At 41.8% G+C, this 19243-nt stretch overlaps 1 protein-coding gene across 3 annotated transcripts in view; it reads right to left on the reverse strand.

Moving 5' to 3' along the window:
* Window positions 1-19243, reverse strand: part of sema5a (sema domain, seven thrombospondin repeats (type 1 and type 1-like), transmembrane domain (TM) and short cytoplasmic domain, (semaphorin) 5A) — a 114555-nt gene that overhangs the window by 11049 nt on the left and 84263 nt on the right. For all 3 annotated transcript variants that reach the window (XR_004897039.1, XR_004101977.2, XM_031282102.2), the window contains exons 16-17: window positions 13922-14147; window positions 594-803 (exon numbers count right to left, since the gene is read on the reverse strand). Coding sequence is in view for 1 of the 3 variants with exons in the window: in XM_031282102.2 (XP_031137962.1) it covers window positions 594-803; window positions 13922-14147 (436 nt within the window). In the remaining 2 variants the exon portion in view is untranslated. The remainder of the gene's footprint in view (window positions 1-593; window positions 804-13921; window positions 14148-19243) is intronic.

Here is a 19243-nt window from a genome sequence, read left to right on the forward strand (position 1 = left end):
ATGACGCGTAGATACAGGCTTTTAGTGAGATACCTAAGCCCTACTCCAGGGGGTTTGATTAATAATCATCTGAGGCAACATTCCTGCTTGTCTGCTTGGCACCTGTGCTGGATACCAGGTGTGCTTTATGCCAAACTAAGTATTGGATTTCCATTTAGACAGCTTACTTCCCATGTCAGACAGAGTATTCTTTTAATTATACACCTTCCTCTCTCAGTCTTCCGCCAGAGGAGTGTTGAAAATGCATTGTCTCAGGGCTTTTCACAACAAAGTAAGGCATCCCATAGCTGGCAGTATAATTACCCAGCAAGGTAATTACATACTGGAGCGCCACAGGGTCTCTTTGATTCCTGGTGTAAATTGGGGTCTTCGTCACACCTTTTATCTGCAACAGATTTCTTTTATGATTCCTGATGATTTGAAGTCATTGTGTCACTGTCATTTTTTATCCATTAATCAAGGGAAAACATTTTGAGTATGGTGTTTAGTTATCTCTGTGTGAGTGTAAACGAGATATGGCTATGTAATTGACTTCTGGTACACAATCTGACTACAACTGGCTTGTAGCATGTGTATATGTGTGCATTTCTCACCTGGACAAGGGGTGATGTTACACTCCTGATACTCCTGTGCTGGCCCCAGGCAGGTCTGACCTCCGTACTTGGGCTCTGGGTTACTGCAGGTCCTCTTCCGGCTGCGGATTCCCCGGCTGCAGTCTCTGCTGCACTGGGACCAGGAACTCCAGGATGACCAGCCACCGTTCACTGTGTGGCCTGATATCCTCCCGAGACGAAGCACCTCTCCTGTTGGGAATAGAGTTGGGACAACATAAAAAAATAGACTACTGTCAAAACAACATGTGCTGTATGTCACCTGTGTGGTATTCTTAGCTTTCTCTGCGTAAAGACAACATTTCCTACAAAACCCTGCTGTTCTGTGTAAGAAGGCGAATTGGTACTTGTCCTCCATTCCTGGCATTACTGTGTGCATTCGTTTTGAAGAGCAAGAAGAGGGCAGAGAGTCAATAGCAGCTCTTTATAACAGTTTAGACATACTACAAAAGCTTGAACTTGATTTGTGCTGAAAGAGCAGGGCCAACCGCATGTTTTGTGTTGTTAAGTAATGTTATGCTGTAAAGCAATTTGACAGATTTAATTTAAAATCAACTGGTGGAACACTGTGTGTATACAGTGTAGAGGCTCACAGGCGCTGTCAATCTGCAGTTCTGCCTGTTTACTAAAGCATATCTGAAAGTATACTTACTGTATGTCTTGGCAGATGGAAACGCAATGGAAAATACATTTATTCAATATAATTTTTAGTAGCCATGGTAGTGGCATGGCTCTAGTGATCGGTTGGTCTATCCACCACTTTGATCCAGACTGAAGTATTTAAAAAACTAATGGATGTATTGTCTTGAATTTTGCAAAGACATTCATGGTCCCAAGAAGATGAAGCCTAATGACTTTTACTCTTGTGGTTCATATTTGTGGTTTTGAAATGTCTAAATGACTAACAGATGGATTTCTTCAGTAATAACTTTTTGCTTAACTTTTCATCCAGCGCCATCATCAGGTCAAAATTTCAATTTGCCCAATACTTTGGTTTAAGACCAAATCCCTGCAAAATGACATTCCCATTACCCTCAGCTGTACTTTGTGTCAGTGCTAAGAAGCCAATGTTGGCATGATGGTGAACAAGTTAAACATTGTACATGCTAAACATCAGCATGTGTTAGCATTGTCACTGTGAGCATGTTGGCATGTTGATGCTAGCATTTAGCTCAAAGCACCACCGTGCATGAGTAGCCTCACAGAGCTGCTAGCATGGTTGTAGACTCTAGTCTTGTTTGTGTACTGGTCATTTTTAAGTAGTTGAAGTAAGAAAAATGACTGATTTAAAAAACTTTAGTATTTTTATTTCAAATATTGTACTAGTAGTACTATTGCCAGTTGAGTAAAAAATTCAAAGACAATTGAGCTAGATCAAAAACGGTTTAGAACTGAGACGCCCAAACTCAGAGTAATTTCCTGTATTTGTGTCAAGTGGGTTTCTCCACTGCCAAGCCTCTTTAGGAGACCGATACTTTTGCCCCATAGTCAGCAAAGTAAATATTGGAGCCATTTTTTAAAAGCCACATATCTCCCGAACATTCTGACGGTAAAATCAGGAGAAAATGAACTTCGTTGTTTGTTTCTGTCTCAGGAACAAGAGCAAGATCTGGCAATAAGCTAACTTTCGCGAACGCCGAATGCTAATTATGGTTTTCAGCTGTGAAAATATCTAATGTTAGCAAAAGAAAATATTAATATATTAATGCAAATATAAACTTTGTATCCATCCACACATTATCTTGAGTTATAGAGACTCTTTGGGAAGATCAATCCAGTACATAGACAGACAGATAGATGTGTGATGGTGTCAGAAATCAGATGCACAGATGTAATCCATCATTTAATTTTTTACAGGCCTCTTGTCATTCTTGAAAGAAGGATTCAGTGAGAGCTGAGTGTGTCCTGTCAACACGCGAACGCTTCCCCTCATCAAACAACATCAGTTGACTAATCTGTGTACACTCAGCTGGAATAAGTCGAATGGAAGATTCCTAATGAAATATGAAACCATCATTTCTATTAAACTAAAATTACTGCATGCATTAATCAGCACCGTGGAAATGAGCAGAAAGCTTCTGGCCTTTTTGAATGAAAAGTATGAACTCATCTGCTTGAGTGAATGATAATCACCTACAATGAAATTACAGTCACTGTCCAAGCACTTCTCGGATGATTCACTCATTTAACAAACTGGGCTATTATAACTGGACTATTATGTACTTTTTCAGATAGCAGCCTTCATTTTGACAGAGGGGATAGCATTTCGGTGTTGTTGAAATAGACAACAGAATCTGGAGCCTGAGTCTGAAACACTCGACCATGCCACAGCAACCTTTCTTTTTGCCTAATTGTATAATCTTGTGATTTATCTTTTTGTTATATCACTACCTCTTCTATTACAGTATGCTCACAGCTTCTCGTTATTCTTCTCTTCCTCTCTGTCTATCTTTCCCATTAACCTTCTCTCGCTTTTTGTCTCGCTCCCCCTCCCTCTGTCCTCCAACCTGGTCTCGTTTTGTCAGCGTGCTCTTTTCACTGACAGTTACCGTGTCAAGGCTGCTTTGTATTCTCAGGGAGAGGACAGTGTGTTTACCTATCCCAAATCCTCGACCTCTTCATAACTACGGCCGACCTTGGCAGTGCACAGGCCAACTCACCCCGGCATCAAGCTGGCGTGTGCGTTGACAGGCCCGTCGAGGCTCCCACTCTTTATCGATTCTGAGCAGGCAGTGGCACGGACAGTCCCCCCTGCCATTGTGACCCGTAGTCTTTATCAAGCCCTCTGTAGCCCAAGAGACCGGACTGCTGCTCTGCCCTAACAACGGAGTGCTTTATAATGATCTCTCTCATACATGCACATATACACATTAAAAGAGCCTAATCTGGATACACACACTTCCATACACACACCAATACAGGTATGCAAACAATTACTGACTACTTACTTTGCTTGCTCAATTTTTGTTCTGAGACTGCTCTGGTGTGCTGTGCGTATTGTTAATGCTACTTCACACGGACTGCCCTCCCGTCGCCAAAACAAACAGTGTGGTACCCTCCCTTTCAAATAGGCAGCGACTGGATCTATCGATCCGCACAAGAACCACACACAGCCGGAGAGAATTAATCCTCACTCTCCTGGCGAGCTGGGCCGAGCCAAAACTAAGAAGGACACAGCACAACATCCAATAGTCCCCGCTGCAAAGAAACTAGGACATGAACACATTTTTCCCTTCTCCCTCCCCTTGCTCAATCTCACACCATGCTCAAAAGCAAAGCACACTGTAAACAAAAGTATGAACTTCTGTGTGTGTGAGAGAGAATAAACATGTATGCGTGTATGGTAAAAAAGGAATTGGGACTTGATGAGGCCACACAGACACGCAATGATGTGCAATGTACACTATAGGCAACTGTAAAGGCACTAAAGCAGCGAAAGAAGTGAGAAGAAAAGAAGTAAGAGATAGAGGCAGAGATGGAGATGAGATGACATCTGCAAACTGGAGAGGGAACTCTGCTTTGAGACAGACAGATGTGAGAGACTGAGAGCTGGAAAAATCGCTAACCTTCTGCAGGGAAGGGATGCACTGCCATGTGTGAACAAAGTTTTATCGACATCAGACTAACACTGGACCACACAGAGAGAAAAAGTGGAGAAGTGCTTCTTCCAGCCTGTCCTAGATTCACAACTGCACATTTACCCCCCCATTACTCTTCCTCCCTCCCTCCCTCCTCCGGCTCAGATCAGCAATGTCTATCTGCGAACATGTGTGTTTGCACATACACTCCGTATTTACAGTATATTTAAAAAAATGTATGGCTGTTTTGCATATCATGACCTGATTTCTATATGACAGTACTCCCTGGGCTGTCCTGAGGTCTGCCTAACGATGGTTGACCCAGAAACCCTCCTGAGGCATTGAAGCGCTAATTTCAAGTTTGTAAGGGCGAAATTAAAACCCAAACCCTATAGAGGGATCATTGCACATACACAGAAACACAGACGCACAAATAGCTAAGAACAAGGATGGACATGCTAACCTGAATGTTATGGGATGTTTCATGAATTCACTCGAGGTGAGGCTTGTTAGTGTGGCATGTTTTAAAAGGGGGATTAAAGGCCCAACCTGCAACTTCAGACTGCTGTGTCCTCTGCTGAAACATCGACCCCCAAGAAATGTCTTTCAGAGATTTATTGGACTGAAGTGTTTTTATTTACTGTCTGTCTATAATGTTTGAGGTTATAAGGACACCAGGACAGAAAGAACAATATTAGACTTAGAACTAGCATGAGCCATATTTGTTAATGTGTGGCATTTGCAGGTTTTATTGTTAAAAAAGGATTTGCAGTAGGTTAAAGTCGTTTATGGTTGCATTTCTAGAACATTAACCTCAAAGCATGTACTTTTCCCATCACTGCCAATGTTAGAAAAATTATGCTTTCTAGCAAACTGTTATTCTTCATTTTAGTGTTAAAATATTTGCATGAAGTCTGTGTGCAACTATTTCTGTTTCGCATGTGATAATCATGAGAGCCACTGACCAAAAAGAACAGGATGCCCTGAAGGCAGAGCGCATAATGTGGAGGAGATGCCAAGCCTGACCAGAGATAAGAAGAAAGCTACTGATTGTGTAAACCGTATAACTAACTTGACTCCCTACTCCTTCAAAAAGCCACTGCTGAGACCACTCGTCAGTCATTTCTGTACTACTAAGTGCTGTATATGACTCCTCGCTGCAAGTAAACAAGCTTTTAAGAGAAATCCAGTGATTTTGTCCATTCTTTGATAATTAATTCCTAACTTCCTAACAGCCAACATCTGACATTCAAAGTTCCAGTCCACTGCCAAACAGCAAACTTTCAATGCAACAAACATACCGGTACAAAAATATTGTTATTGTTTTCACATCGTCCATTGTTATTGTTTATCTGGTGAGTTTGATTTTCTGACAATGTAGGATAACTCAGCATCGCATGATATCATTTTCAGCTTCTGACTGACAATTTGCCCTTGAATGCGCCATCAAGAAGAGTGTTGAAAATGGTCCCATCTGCTCCAAACTGCAACAATAACACAACTTTGACAAGAAAATTATGGATCACCTTCCACATGCAGGTTTCAAGTCACCACAGGCTGATTTTTAGATTCTGGTGAGATTAACTCAAACCAGCAACTAGTTGGAGGGTGGGAAATCAGAATGGTATGTTTTAGATAATTGTTGTACAAAACCCATTTAACCCATTGTTTTTTCCCAAGTATGTATTTTTTCTAGGCAAAATTTCTTAGTATTTAACAACAACCAGTTCTGTTGTTGAACTGCTGTGTTAACACAGCATCACTCTTGCCACTACAATCAAAGGTAACATAAAATACCTGCTGGTTCTGCTGGCTGTAGTGGTCGTGGGCTTAAAGTGTTTGTGGTAATTGTAAGTGCTTTTATAACAACGAGGCAATTCCAACTACCCGATATTGCCAACAAACAGCACACATAGGATTGATTTTTTTTTTCTATCAAAGGAAACTTGCTTCCATCAAAGAAGCCCTTTCCTTCTCCTTGATAATTTTAAGTACCACAGCACTGCTCTCCACTCTGAGGTAGCATCCAGCCTGATCAAAATAAGCAACAAAGCGGAAAGTGAACCAATGTCAGAGAAGACAGGCGAAGACAAGCTCATGACTAAGTCAGAATGTGAGCAACCAGAAACTTTTCTTGGGTACTGTTAATCTGTCAGAACCTTCTGTTTTGATGTTTTTAAGAGCTCAGAGCCATAATTTCATGCAGACATGTCGTGCAAAGAGTGGCTTCCTGCCAACAAAGTCAATTATTTCTGACATGCAGTAGTGTATATTTTCATCGCCTACGCTGGTTTGCTAATTTGTTGACTCTATGTCACCAAAATCTATGCCACTCTATATGAGGGGCACATTGAGGGCAAATGTGAAACAGGCAGTGTGTCATTGGCACTCCAATGGTTCCCTGCAAATTTGGTGTCAAGGATAATTGCAATAAGGTTGTAAGCTCCATCTGACAGTAATCTGGGAAAGGGCATGGGTTACATACTTAACTGAAGCATAACAGACATAGAGCCCATATAGGGAGAGATCCTGTCATCAACCGCTTAGTAGATGTTTTTCATTAAAGGACAATTCCGGCGCAAAACAAACCTAGGGGTTATTAACAGATGTGTACCCACTCTGTCGCTCTCTGGGACATGTTTTTATGCTAATCAAATGAGTTTGGAGCTTGAAAGATGCTACGCGGACCGCTGATTAGTTACAACGCTAGTATTTGGGGCACAGGGAACGTAAAAACAAATTTCTATTTATACAACTAAAAAGGCTCAAAATATCACCAAACGTCAACGGTAGCATAATGAGGGACCCTACATGTTAACCGAAGCATTGAGAACTTTGTAAGTGTACAGACAGTTTATTGAACGAGCTGCGGGAGCTCCGTGAAAAGGGCTACGAGAGAGAGAGAGCTACCGGTAGTCAATGCCGCAACACAGCCTCGTACTTCGGGAAACTGGTGGTGTACCTGCGGACATTGTGAAGCTATGGCCACCAAACAGGAGTGTCTGTGTTGCAAAGAGTGGGACCTGTTGCGTCGCGATGCCCAAAAGACGCAGTGTTTTGTACAGTCTGAAGATTTCCCCTCTCTGATAAACAGGGCTGTACTTGAAACTTTTTCGGCGACCCAGACTGGAGGGACCAGATGGACAGTTATCCACTGAGTAAGTACACTAGACAAGTTATGCAGAGTGCGATTATTTCAGATATATTGAGCAAATTGCTTTTGATTTTAGTTTGCATCGCCAGCTGTAAGTCATGACTGGTTTCCAAGACGGCGTGTAAACATGAACGCGAGTGTCTTTATAATCTATCTTTTCAATAAACTGTCTGTACACTTACAAAGTTCTCAATGCTTCGGTTAACATGTTGGGACCCTCATTATGCTACCGTTGAAGTTTGGTGATATTTTGAGCCTTTTTAGTGGTATAAATAGTGATTTGTTTTTACGTTCCCTAGGCCCCGAATACTAGCATTGTAAGCTAATCAGCGGTCTGCGCTAGCGTCTTTCAAGCTCCAAACTCATTTGATTAGCATGAAAACATGTCCCAGAGAACGACAGAGTGGGTACACATCTGTTAATAACCCCTAGGTTCGTTTTGCGCCGGAATTGTCCTTTAAGATTTGGTGTGGAGAAAGGAAGATAGTTTGTTTTTATCACTGTAATTTTTTCAGACTTACTATTACTCAACCTTGCAACTAGGGCTGGGCGATATGGAGAAAATCAAATATCACGATATTTTTGACCAAACACAACTCAGTGTCGATATTGCAAGGATATTGTAAGGTTGACAATTGGTTCTTTCACAAAATATCTTCCACATTTAGATTTTAGATAAATAACCATCATAATGTGGATATAATAACTAAGTGGTTAAAGGCAAATAATAGAACAGCTAGAACAGTCTGATAAGTTCAGAAAATGACACCACTTTACTGTAATGCAGCCTTTGAAACCAGGAAAAGACTAAACATACCATGTAACGATATTACAATTCTTCAAAATCTAAGACGATATCTAGTCTCATATCACGATATCGATATCATATTGAAATATTGCCCAGCCCTACTTGCAACATCTATCTTTTTGCCAGATTCAACTGAGAGCTTCCATTATCTGCCTACTGGCTTTACTCCACCATCACCAGCGTCTAGGCTCCAGGGGAATCGTGTCCTACAGAATCTCCTAACTTCATGTCTAATCGTCCGTCTCCATGTCAATAAATATTGTTATACATAATTAATCTCGACCTTTTGAAACACATACAGTACCTCAAGGACCAGACTGTTGTGTAACTTACTGTAACACAAATGTTTGTTCACTTAACTGTTTCTTGACTGAAAAACACTGAGCAGTCCACATAAAAAGAGGGCTCTGACTGTAGGGAGAGAGATCAGGACAGAGAAACAGAAAGACAATAAGGGTACTGGAATAGTTGTCATCTGTCAGAGGTGTCCCTCAGCACTGTCCTGTGTCTACTCGGTGTCTGCTCATGACATCCGTGTGGGAGAAACTAATCGGTCGCCCATGAGAAGGCCCTGGCCTTGATACCAGATCAGCTGAAGCACACATCAAGCTGCTGACACTCCACCGTTTCTCCCTGGGAAAAAATGAAGCCATCACTCACCGACACAAGCCTGCAAAATTACAAACTCACAGCCTTCTACAGAAATGTCTTTCATCTTTCCAGTTCCTTCTTTTCTTTTCCTTTAGTGTGCCTGCTTCTGTCTTTGTGAGATGCAAATGGGGGAAAAACTAACTGGAGTGAATGCATGACTGCAAAGCTTCTTTTTAAGCTTGATATTACTTTTTCTGCATCATAAAACAAGCGTTACTGAACTTTTAACTCATTACGTAGAGATATTGATTATATCAGGCAGGCTTATCTGTTTCATAGACATATGGCTTTACAGAAATCATCATTTAAAGGTTTAAGGTTTGTGCGGTAGGCTGGCCTTTGGCGGCAGACAGACTGACTAATAACTAAAGTTTTTTAGTTTGAGGCTGACGGATGATAGGCAGGTAGCTGGTTTTAATACTGGCAACAGTGGGAGGGTGAATTCCAGCTGTATGCAGACTACAGCAGGCTGGTTAGTAATTGTCTGTTCGCAAAACCATTCCACAGAACAGTGAGTGAGTGTCCAATCACAGCTTAGCAGACCTGTCAAGCTTTGGATTTCTCCATACACTGAAAGACTGTGCATGCATGTGGCTGCAGGGAGAGTGACACCCGGCATTTAAAGATTTGGGAGAGTGATGCACATGTTTATCTTTCCAAAACCACAACACAGCAAAAAGTAGGGAAGGAGTCTTCATAAGAGTCTTTAATAACATTAATTCTGCAGAGGGCTCTTTGAGCAATCTATAAAGAAATACATGTGAGTAGCGCCATGTGCAAGATGGAGAATACGCAAAAATCAACTGCCTTGTGTAAGCCACCTAGTAATATTGAGTATTAATGCATACATATTATATGAAGACATATTGTATCACTGAGTAAAGAGAAGAGTCATATAATTGGCAGAAACTGAAAAGCCATGTTTTATAATTTGCCTGTGGAATTTTGCTTCATGGATGTTTAAAGATACACACCGATACATGCAATTATGCAAATGATCAAATATTTGGTTATTCATTCAGGCATGTGAAATGTGATAAAAAGGAAAAATGGCTACAAATGATAAAAGACTAATCACTGGGTGTACATGACAAGAGAGGTCTTTAAATCACTACAGATCTTAAGTAATTAACTCATCGCTATCATTAAGCTATGATCACTGATACAAAACAAGTCAGTAGGTTATATAAAAGATCATTGTAAATGTTTGATTAAATCACATATTTATAATGTATCTCTTATAATAAAGACAGATAGAGATCTTCATATGACAGACATTGAGACACAAAGAAAAAGAGGCACTGGGGAGAAGTCGGAAAAGTCGCAAAAACATATCTCAAACATCGCTTTATTGTCTCCATTGATGCAGGGATTAATTCTCCATATCTGTGCTTTACAGATGAGACTTCCAGCTGTTCAGGTGGTTAATAACATGTGCCGCGTCTCAGAATACAATCCAAATCATCAAATGTCAGGTATATCTGATCACTTTGATGCTTCAAGCTACAAACATAGTGACATTCTGCCAGAGCAGGGGGAGATGAAGAAGATATCAGACAACATGGCAGTGTGGGCTTTTTATTGAGTAGCGGAGACGCAACATCAGTGCGACAGCTACACAGCGAAATAGACTTTTAAAGTTCATGCATCTCTTTCAAGACAGTATTGGCTGTAGGGAGAGTGTAAAGTCTTTACTCCTGATTTGCTAAAGATGTTTAAAAAGAAGAAGAAAAAAAACACACACAATCTTATCACATATTTTACCTGGCTGATTTGTTGCATTTTGTTAAGACGTGAAAATGCACATACACACTTTCTTGTTTTCTTTATCTACACGCTTGATACAGAAGATGTGACGTGTGAGCGTAGTAAAACAAAAGTACTGAGTAATGGAATGAATTCCATTACTTTTGAGTATTTACTAAAGTACTTATTTTTCAATGAGTAAAATGTAATTGAGTAACTTGCCCAACACTCTTAACAGGGGTGGAGCTCTAATCGAAACTAAGCTGCCTGATGCAAATAGTAAATCTTTATCAGGCGACACACCATTCTTTTGGGGTTTTCATCATCTCGGTGGGATCTCAGCGTCCTTTGCCCCGCTTGTGGACATCAATACACACCTTCACCGTGGCGGTAATCATCCTGCGATGGCCTCTCGCTTTAAGTAAAGTTAACTGCTGCTCCCAGGGCTCAGAGGTGGATGGTGGGAGGCGGACAAAGTGGAAAAAATGTCATGTGCACACACACACATATGAGCACACACAAACAGAGGCACATATCTACACACCCACAACATGGCAAAACATGCACGTTACACCCCCCTTCCACACACACACACACACACACACACACACACACACACACACACACACACACACACACACTTAGTGCTCTCCAGTGCTTAATTTGTAAAGTGGGAGGTCCCGCGGCGCAGAGAGGGGGGAGGATCCGGCGACTCAAAATGGGGGTCGGAGGTAACAGAACAAAAAAAAAATTACACTGCCTATGTAGCTTCTCTGACTAAAAAACCTAAACAACGCTGTGTGTACATCAGGGCAATGTTTATTTTTATTTCAGAACATGCACTGCATCGGTGCGAAATGTAAAAAAAATACACTGCAACAATCGTTTTCACAAGCAGCAATCATCCATCGGACTATTAAATTAACCAAAAAAACCACCGTGGTCTCCACATTCTTGATCGGCAGAAACGCTTTTTGCTTGTTTGGGATCCGACTGGCCAGCATATTTGAAAAAGTTAAGCAAACTTTGTTGTCTTTTTGACATTTTTCCCCTGAGTGAAATGAGGCTATAACAGCAATCTCAACCAGCACAAGCGCTTGTGTCACTTGAAGTGCAGCGCCGCGCTGTTGAAGTGCCTCTCCTCCCTCCGTCCCTCTCCCCCCCTCCGTCTTACCCTGAAAATTCACCTCAAAACGAGGTGAATTTGCAAATGCAAACACAAGATAGAAGACTACACAAACAGTAATTAATTTTTTTCTGGCTCAAATTAAGCCCTGGTGCTCTCCAGATGGATGACAAGTTTGATAATGGTTGAAATGAAGAAGTGGACTGGAGTCTATCCTCTTTTTCGACAGTTATGACCTAAAACTCCTCTGAGAAGTGAATCATGTTGAAGTCTTAGATGAACAATCAATGTGGGACAAAGCAGAGAAGCACACAGAAGCCACGTACTGTACAGCAGGTCTTGTTTACACTCATGCTGTACACGACAACAAGAGTGAAACTGTTAAATGAAATTCTTTCATATTCTACGTTGAAGTTTTTTTCTCTCAAACGTACGCAGCTGATGAAAAGAATCTTTGAGTGAACCAGTTTTGATGTTAAATAGTTTCATTTACAATAAGTGAATAATAATAATAATAATAATAATAATAATAATAATAATAATATAAATAAATCATATAAAATCACTGTTTCTTCACAGACAATGTTAAACAGCATTATTTCCTGCAGTGATGTTAATTACTTATCTAGTTTAAATGCCAATATAGGTGGAATATGAAGTGCAATAGCATCATGACTAATCATTGCTGTTAATAATCTTTGGCACTGATATACTGTATACTGTATCATGAAGTATACTGTATAATTATAGTATTATACTAGTAATAGAGAAATTATAACCTCCCCTTTAAAAGAAAAAGTCTAAATGTAACCTGCAGCACTGCTGGTACATAATTTGCACCTAAATATGCTGAGTTAACAGCGTCTCCCATTTTTTCTGATGGCAGATTCGTGAAAACAACACTCATATTTAACGCTCGTAATGTGCAGCTCATACATCACCATCTGCCTGCTGTAGCCTATAGGCTGCTTACATCCAGGACAGCCTGACTCACTGCCAAAGACACTGCTGAACCTTCAGCCTTTGTTTTTCAATTGGAGTAATTAACGCTAAAGCTAATCTGATGTCAGGCTTCTGGTGACAACCTCTAATGAAACACTGTGTGTCTGTTACTTCCTCCCACTAATCAAAAACAAGACAGACCTATTAAAGCTCAAGACTTTTGTTCACTAATGTCTTGGCGGTGTGGCTGTCACTCCTCTTAAGGCTTTGAGTCTGCGGTCAGGTTTCTCTGTTCCTGCCAGCGCTCATTTAAAACCCTTCAGGAACATTTAAGCGTTGGCTTCAAAGTGTGAAGAGAACAACCTGTACTAGCGACAGCACTGGAGGAGAAAGAGAGATTCATAATCCGAAACGAAAAAAACATTGAGATCAAAAGAAAGAAAACCCCACTGATATCGTACATAAGGGCTCTCCTCTGTGATTACCGCAGCATGTGGCATGTAAGTGGTGTAGAGACCGACCACCCAGAGACATAGATGAAGCCAAAGTGATGAGAGGCCGCCGCATCATAGCCAGGCGCTAACTATAAAGCCCTACAAAAATCAGCTTCTCCTTCTGAGGCAAAGAGCCATAAACAAACTTTAACTGCTGCATCGGAAGCCTCTTTGCTGTGGTGTGGTGCCACTGTGCCCATCTCCCCTCTAATATGGATCCTTCCACTTGACAACATAAACAACTTCTCAATTAGCAGTTTGTTTGCACAAACGTTTACAGCGTTTAATTCACCAGGGGTGTGGCTCACTGAGACTGTGTGGTGCACCAACGCAGGCAGAAGGGAATACCTGGGATGATGGATAAAGAGTGTGCGCTTTTGCTTCTTTGCAAGACTATAATTGAACTTTGTGCATGCGTCCGTGTGTGTTTGTGTACGAGTGTGAAAGATAGCACGGCAGAGCTAAAATTAGCTGTAAACTGCTGATCGGCTTTGTGGATTGGAAGTTCATTAACATGTCTGATGCTTTGATCATCTGATAAAGTCGTGGAGGACGGGATCATAAACAAGAGAGCTGATTAAGATAGCGTCTCTTCAACTTTTGCAGGACAGACAGGGGAAAACTTTGAACAGCACAGAAAGAAAGATCTAATGAACAACAGACACACACAGAAAGAAGGAATGGCTTGAGGCGAGGAGGCCAATAACTAACCTGCAGAGACGCAGAAAGCCAGTTGGAGCGAGATAACGGAAACATCCAGAGGCTTAGATAGCTGGAAAAAGACCATCTGTCTCTTCCACTCTGCACTCACCGTCAGTGGAGCAGCCGGTGGATCCGTCGCTGGAGCAGTAGCGCATCTCGATCCTCTGCCTGCCTACTTCTAGCAGGCTGGGATCTGGGATGCGAGCTTTGCAAGTGTAGCGGAAACGCTGCTCATAGTGCCCGCCGTTGTCGGAGATGTTGACGGGCGTCCAGGGAGTCCAGGGTGTGGTCTTCTTTAAGTCAGGACATGGCAGGGTGTTGCATGACTGGTACTCCTGCAATCAGAGAACAGAAAACATTTAGCTGCACTTCACATAGACTGTTATTACATGGCAAGCACGTTTGCAGGCAGGTGTATTTGCCACGTCTAGCATAAGAGATAATCCAGATCATTAAAGCAATAGTTAAACATGACAGGCTCAGACAGATATATGTGGTATATTTCCCAAGCATAATAAAGGACAGGACAATGGCTTTTAAAATTCTCTCCAGTGACTAATATGACATTAAACAGCTTATTCTATGAGGAAATAATACACAGCCTTTTCAAAGCTTCATTCATCCTTGAAAGCCTTTCGATTCCAGTAGGCTACCACTTATCTCCCAAAATACCCCTTACAAACGCATCAAGACCTGTTTGCCTGGCCCCAACATACCTTGTTGCTTGCCATTTTACATGCACGCCCTGACTAAGGATACTTCCCTTTCAGACCACTTGCTGAACATGGCAAGAGGCAAACCAGCCAGGCAGAAAAGGTTATTCATCAAGTTGAATTCATAACTGAGGGGAAAGGATGGAGGAGAGGAGGGGGAAAGTGGAGGAGGAGTGGAGTGATAGAGAAAAAGAAGGCAATAATGGCAACTCTTTCTCCCTTCTGCATGTGGCTTTGAGAGCTGCGCCATAAAAATGAAAAACACCACTGACGCTCCAACAGTATGATATGTGAGTCTGATTCAGAAGGGCCAGAAGTATATATTTTGCCTCTGCTTCTCTCAGCCAACTTTTATATGGACTAAAATATTCTACTTCTTTGATGATATGATTCAGGAATATAATAGGTGGGTAATAGTCAGTCCAGACCCCTTTGTGCCCAGCTAAATGAATAAGAAGGTGGAGGTAGTGATACTGTACGTCTGGAGAAAATGACACCACAGAAGATAAGATGAGATGGCTGCCATTTTCCTCACAGCTTGTTTATTTATGCTGAATAGGCCTTGAGTGACTGCCAGACCTCGACAAAATAAGATAAGAGTTCCTTTCTGCACATCCGTCAGCCTGTCACAAGGGATCGGCTGACAGGTCAGCTGAGGAGAGGAGCACTATACATTACACAGTATGCAGGTCTATTTTTCACCATATTGCCTCCTCTTTTACGCTCTCTCTTGGTCTCACTTTCCATCCATCTATCTATCTTTATATTTCTTTCACCCTCTTTTCACACACTAGTCATAACTCGCTTTGTGTCAGCTCTCTTCCTGCCTCTCCTTGTTTCTTTTTCCACTCTGTGCCTCTGCTTCATCTCTCTCTGTCTCTCCTTATCGGCCCTCATTTCTGTCTCCTCCTCCCCCTCGCTCCCCCTGCCTCTCTTCCCTGGGGTATCAAGGTTAAAAACACAGGGAGGATTTAGATTTGGTTAGGGCCCTGTGATGAATGAGGGTGTCACCTCCACCACACTTCCTGCTTCTCTCCATCCAGTGCAGTAATCATCTCCAGACATTAATATTTAACATCATCACGCATCACAGACCAGCGCACAATCTGTGATTATCAGCCAATAACAAAAGGGAGGGGGGAAAAAAAGAGTCCACCTCAGCGTCTCGCCGCCACCCACAGCGACAAAATAAGCAACACATGGCATGAATGGGGGGGAAAAAAGGCAAACAATCTGTGGGTGTTTGTTGTGTGAGTTGTTGATGGTGGCCAAACACAGTAAATATTTAATGAGGCTTGTCTGGTAAGCGTTTCCTCCTGCACTCTCTGAGGATTAGTGTTGATGCAGAGGGCTAAAGAGATAATTACTGGCTTTAAAGCTAAACCTCATTCAAGGTCTCCGAAGGAATCCACATCAACTACAGCTAAAGTATATGCAGTTTACAGCAAGGTGGCCAGTGTTTATGTAACAAAGGCGACCCACTGACTGAACAAATATAAAATGCTCTGTGGCTTGTTGAGAGAACCAACCTTGTAAGAAAATCCATGCATTGCAACTTTTATTTAGAAAATTCAATAAAAGTTGAATAATAAAAAATAATACCAGATATGCTGGTAGCAATGCTAATAAACTGATTGTATAAACTGGGATGGAGAGAGTATGACGCAATGCCATAAAGATATTGTGGTGGTCCCCAGTATCACCCTGGTACCACCCGGGGGGGTCCGTGATATGAAGAACAGATTGAAGGACAGTGGACAGTTTATTGTCTTTTCCTGCAATAAAAGAGCCTTGTTATAGTGGGTATGCATGTGAATACAAATCTGGCATAATAACAAAAACAACAACAGTCCCCTCGCTTTTTGAGTGGCAATTTTTATAAAATGTTTTGAATAATGCATTAAAAATGGACCCGAGAATGTGAAATAAACATCACTATAGCTCTGCCCATAAAAACCCATAAACCCAACACACACATACACCCACAAGCAAATAAAATAACTCCATTAAAATGACATTCAGTGAGTGAGAGCAGTGAAAAGGTCATCTTATGCATATATTACATGTTTACCACGTAGATGTGCATCTGAACAAAAGGAAGGAGCCAGACTGTATTCAAATTAAACTCTGATTTACTGTTAGGCAAACGAAGCTGATTAAAATTAGCTATTTCAATGTTTCATCTCATTCTTTCCAGTTGATATGGTGAGGTAATAAAACAAAGTAATATAACTACAAGAAAACAATAGAATCCAGGAAACATTTCCTGTACTCTTCACTCGGCCACACTCACATTTCAATTTCTGAGAAATTAACCGAAAGTGAAAACATGGCGGAAAGCAGTCGAATGTGACAAGTGGCATGTGGAACACAAAATTGGATTCAATTAGTCTGCTGATTTCGGCTCATATCTGCGCCCCACCCCCTGGGCGAGAGCACTGATATGCATTATGGGTAAATGAGAGAACAGCGATTTTATGCTATGCAACACCTTTAACAGGCAGCTGCTCAGAGACGGGCAGCACTGTAATGTGTTTCTGGCTGGAGCTCAGGAGAGCTGGGTGGGAGGACGCCTGATAGCATCTTTACTGCCTCACACAAACAAGCTGCCTGGTTGGTCAGTACGGAAGTGGTGGTTGGGCTGTTTGTGTGTGTATGCGCAAGACTGTGTGTATGAATGTGCCAAGTTGATTATAGAGTGAAGTACCTGATTTGTGTGTGTGTGTGTGTGTGAGAAGGTTGTGCATGTTTATGCATGGCTGAGTTATGGATTCAGGCAGCCCCTATCTTATTTTGTCTCCATCCACAGACCTTTCTGCTTATTTTTTTAAGGTGGTATAGGCTGAGGGGATACAAGATGAAAAGAAGAAATTGAGTGTATGTGTGTGTGTGTGTGTGTGTGTGTGTGTGTGTGTGTGTGTGTGTGTGTGTGTGTGTGTGTGTGTGTGTGTGTGCACGTGTCAGAATAGTGTCTGAGTGCTGGGGAAGTATAAGCTTCTTCTTATTTTTATTAAAGGATGTATGAATGTGGACTGGAGAGTGAAATACATTGTATATCTTTACTTCTGTGTGTGTGTGTGTGTGTGTGTGTGTGTGTGTGTGTGTGTGTGTGTGTGTGTAGGGAAGAGAGTGTGTGTATGAGTGTGTAGGTATAAAAGGCTCTTTGTGGTGTCCGGCCAGCTGTGGGAGGTGAATAATAAGGAGTCGTGCCTCTCCAGCCTCCTACCATCATTACACTCATTATACTTCTTATTGGACTGGGAGAGCTGTGAGTGTGTATGGGAGAGAGAGAAAGTGAGACGAAAGCATGTGTGTTGGTGTATATTAGGATGCCTACAAATACACACTTGTACCCTGACGTTTAAGTGAATGGTCCAGATGTGAGATATGAAAGTGACTAATCATCTCCAGTACCTACATCTTTATCTATTGCGGTCGAGTTGACGGAGACCGAGGCCTAATGCTCCTGAAGTCTCCATGACACATCAGTTCAATTAGCAGCGCCACCAAAACACACTCTGTCAAACTCTCTCTCTCCCTCCTTCTCCCCGACTCCATAATGAAGCCTGCTGTCGGCCAGGAGCAGGTCTACTGGCTACACACCAGTGCCCACACGCACACACACACACACACACACACACACACACACACACACACACACACACACACACACACACACACACACACACACACACACACACAATGACTAACACAATACAGAAACACACAAGTGTGTTTGTTCACACTTCAGTCTGCCTACACAAACACAGACTACTTTCATTCCGCAGTCTGGCTGCATGACTGGCAGGTAAATAGAACCACTCTCAGTGTCATTAAGCAGCTCTGTTCACCGTCAGTTCTTCATGGTCCATATTTGACTTATTTAACACGGAGAGGCAGAGTCAAGATGTGCAGTTCAGCTGCGAATAAAAGTCTCCTAGGATGTGAGAGTTATTTGATGTACTTTACTATATAAAATAGGAAATACCACAGTGAATGATATTTCCTTAAAGACCTTTGAAGTGCATCTTCTGTCATCTAATACTATTAAATTAAGAATGTAAATGATCATATATCGACGAATCAGCAGTTGATTTATGATTTTAGTTTTTCTTACAATTTATCCAAGGTTGACAGACTGAGCACACATCCTCTTTTTTAGCAGAGTTTTCAGTAGAATATGGGGTTAAGCACTGCACTCATGGTACAGTACTTTACTGCTGGGCCACCAGGGCTTCGCTTGTTTATTTCCAGCCCAGATTTTGCTAGCTCCTCTGGGGATTCAAACCTGTAATGCAGATACAGTGAAACGAGAGAGACGGGGCAGCGCTGCATGGACCAGGGCTCAGACTGATGAAGTTGCAGTCGTGTGGCCTTTTTCATCAGCAAAATAAAGCACCGAGCCCCTCAGGACTGAATACTTCCATGATGATAAGACTGTTGAGGCTTAAGTCAATGACACACAGGGCAAACTAAGGGCAGTTTTATGGAAATGAAGCAGATAGACAGTTTGTTCTTTTAATCATGTATGTGGCCACATTTCTTTTTTAGGGTATCAGGGTTGCATAGTGAGTAGAGACACTTTAGTTTTAAATGAAAGCGTCCTTGACCTGAATCCCTACTAGTTTCACTTGAGCTATTCTGTATGTGACAGTGTGCTGTGAGCTCCCTGCAGAGGAGGTATAAGCGTAGAAGGTTTCGCTTCAGGGATCAATAGA

Source organism: Sander lucioperca, chromosome 1 (genome assembly GCF_008315115.2).
Source record: "Sander lucioperca isolate FBNREF2018 chromosome 1, SLUC_FBN_1.2, whole genome shotgun sequence".
NCBI classification, from domain to species: domain Eukaryota; kingdom Metazoa; phylum Chordata; class Actinopteri; order Perciformes; family Percidae; genus Sander; species Sander lucioperca.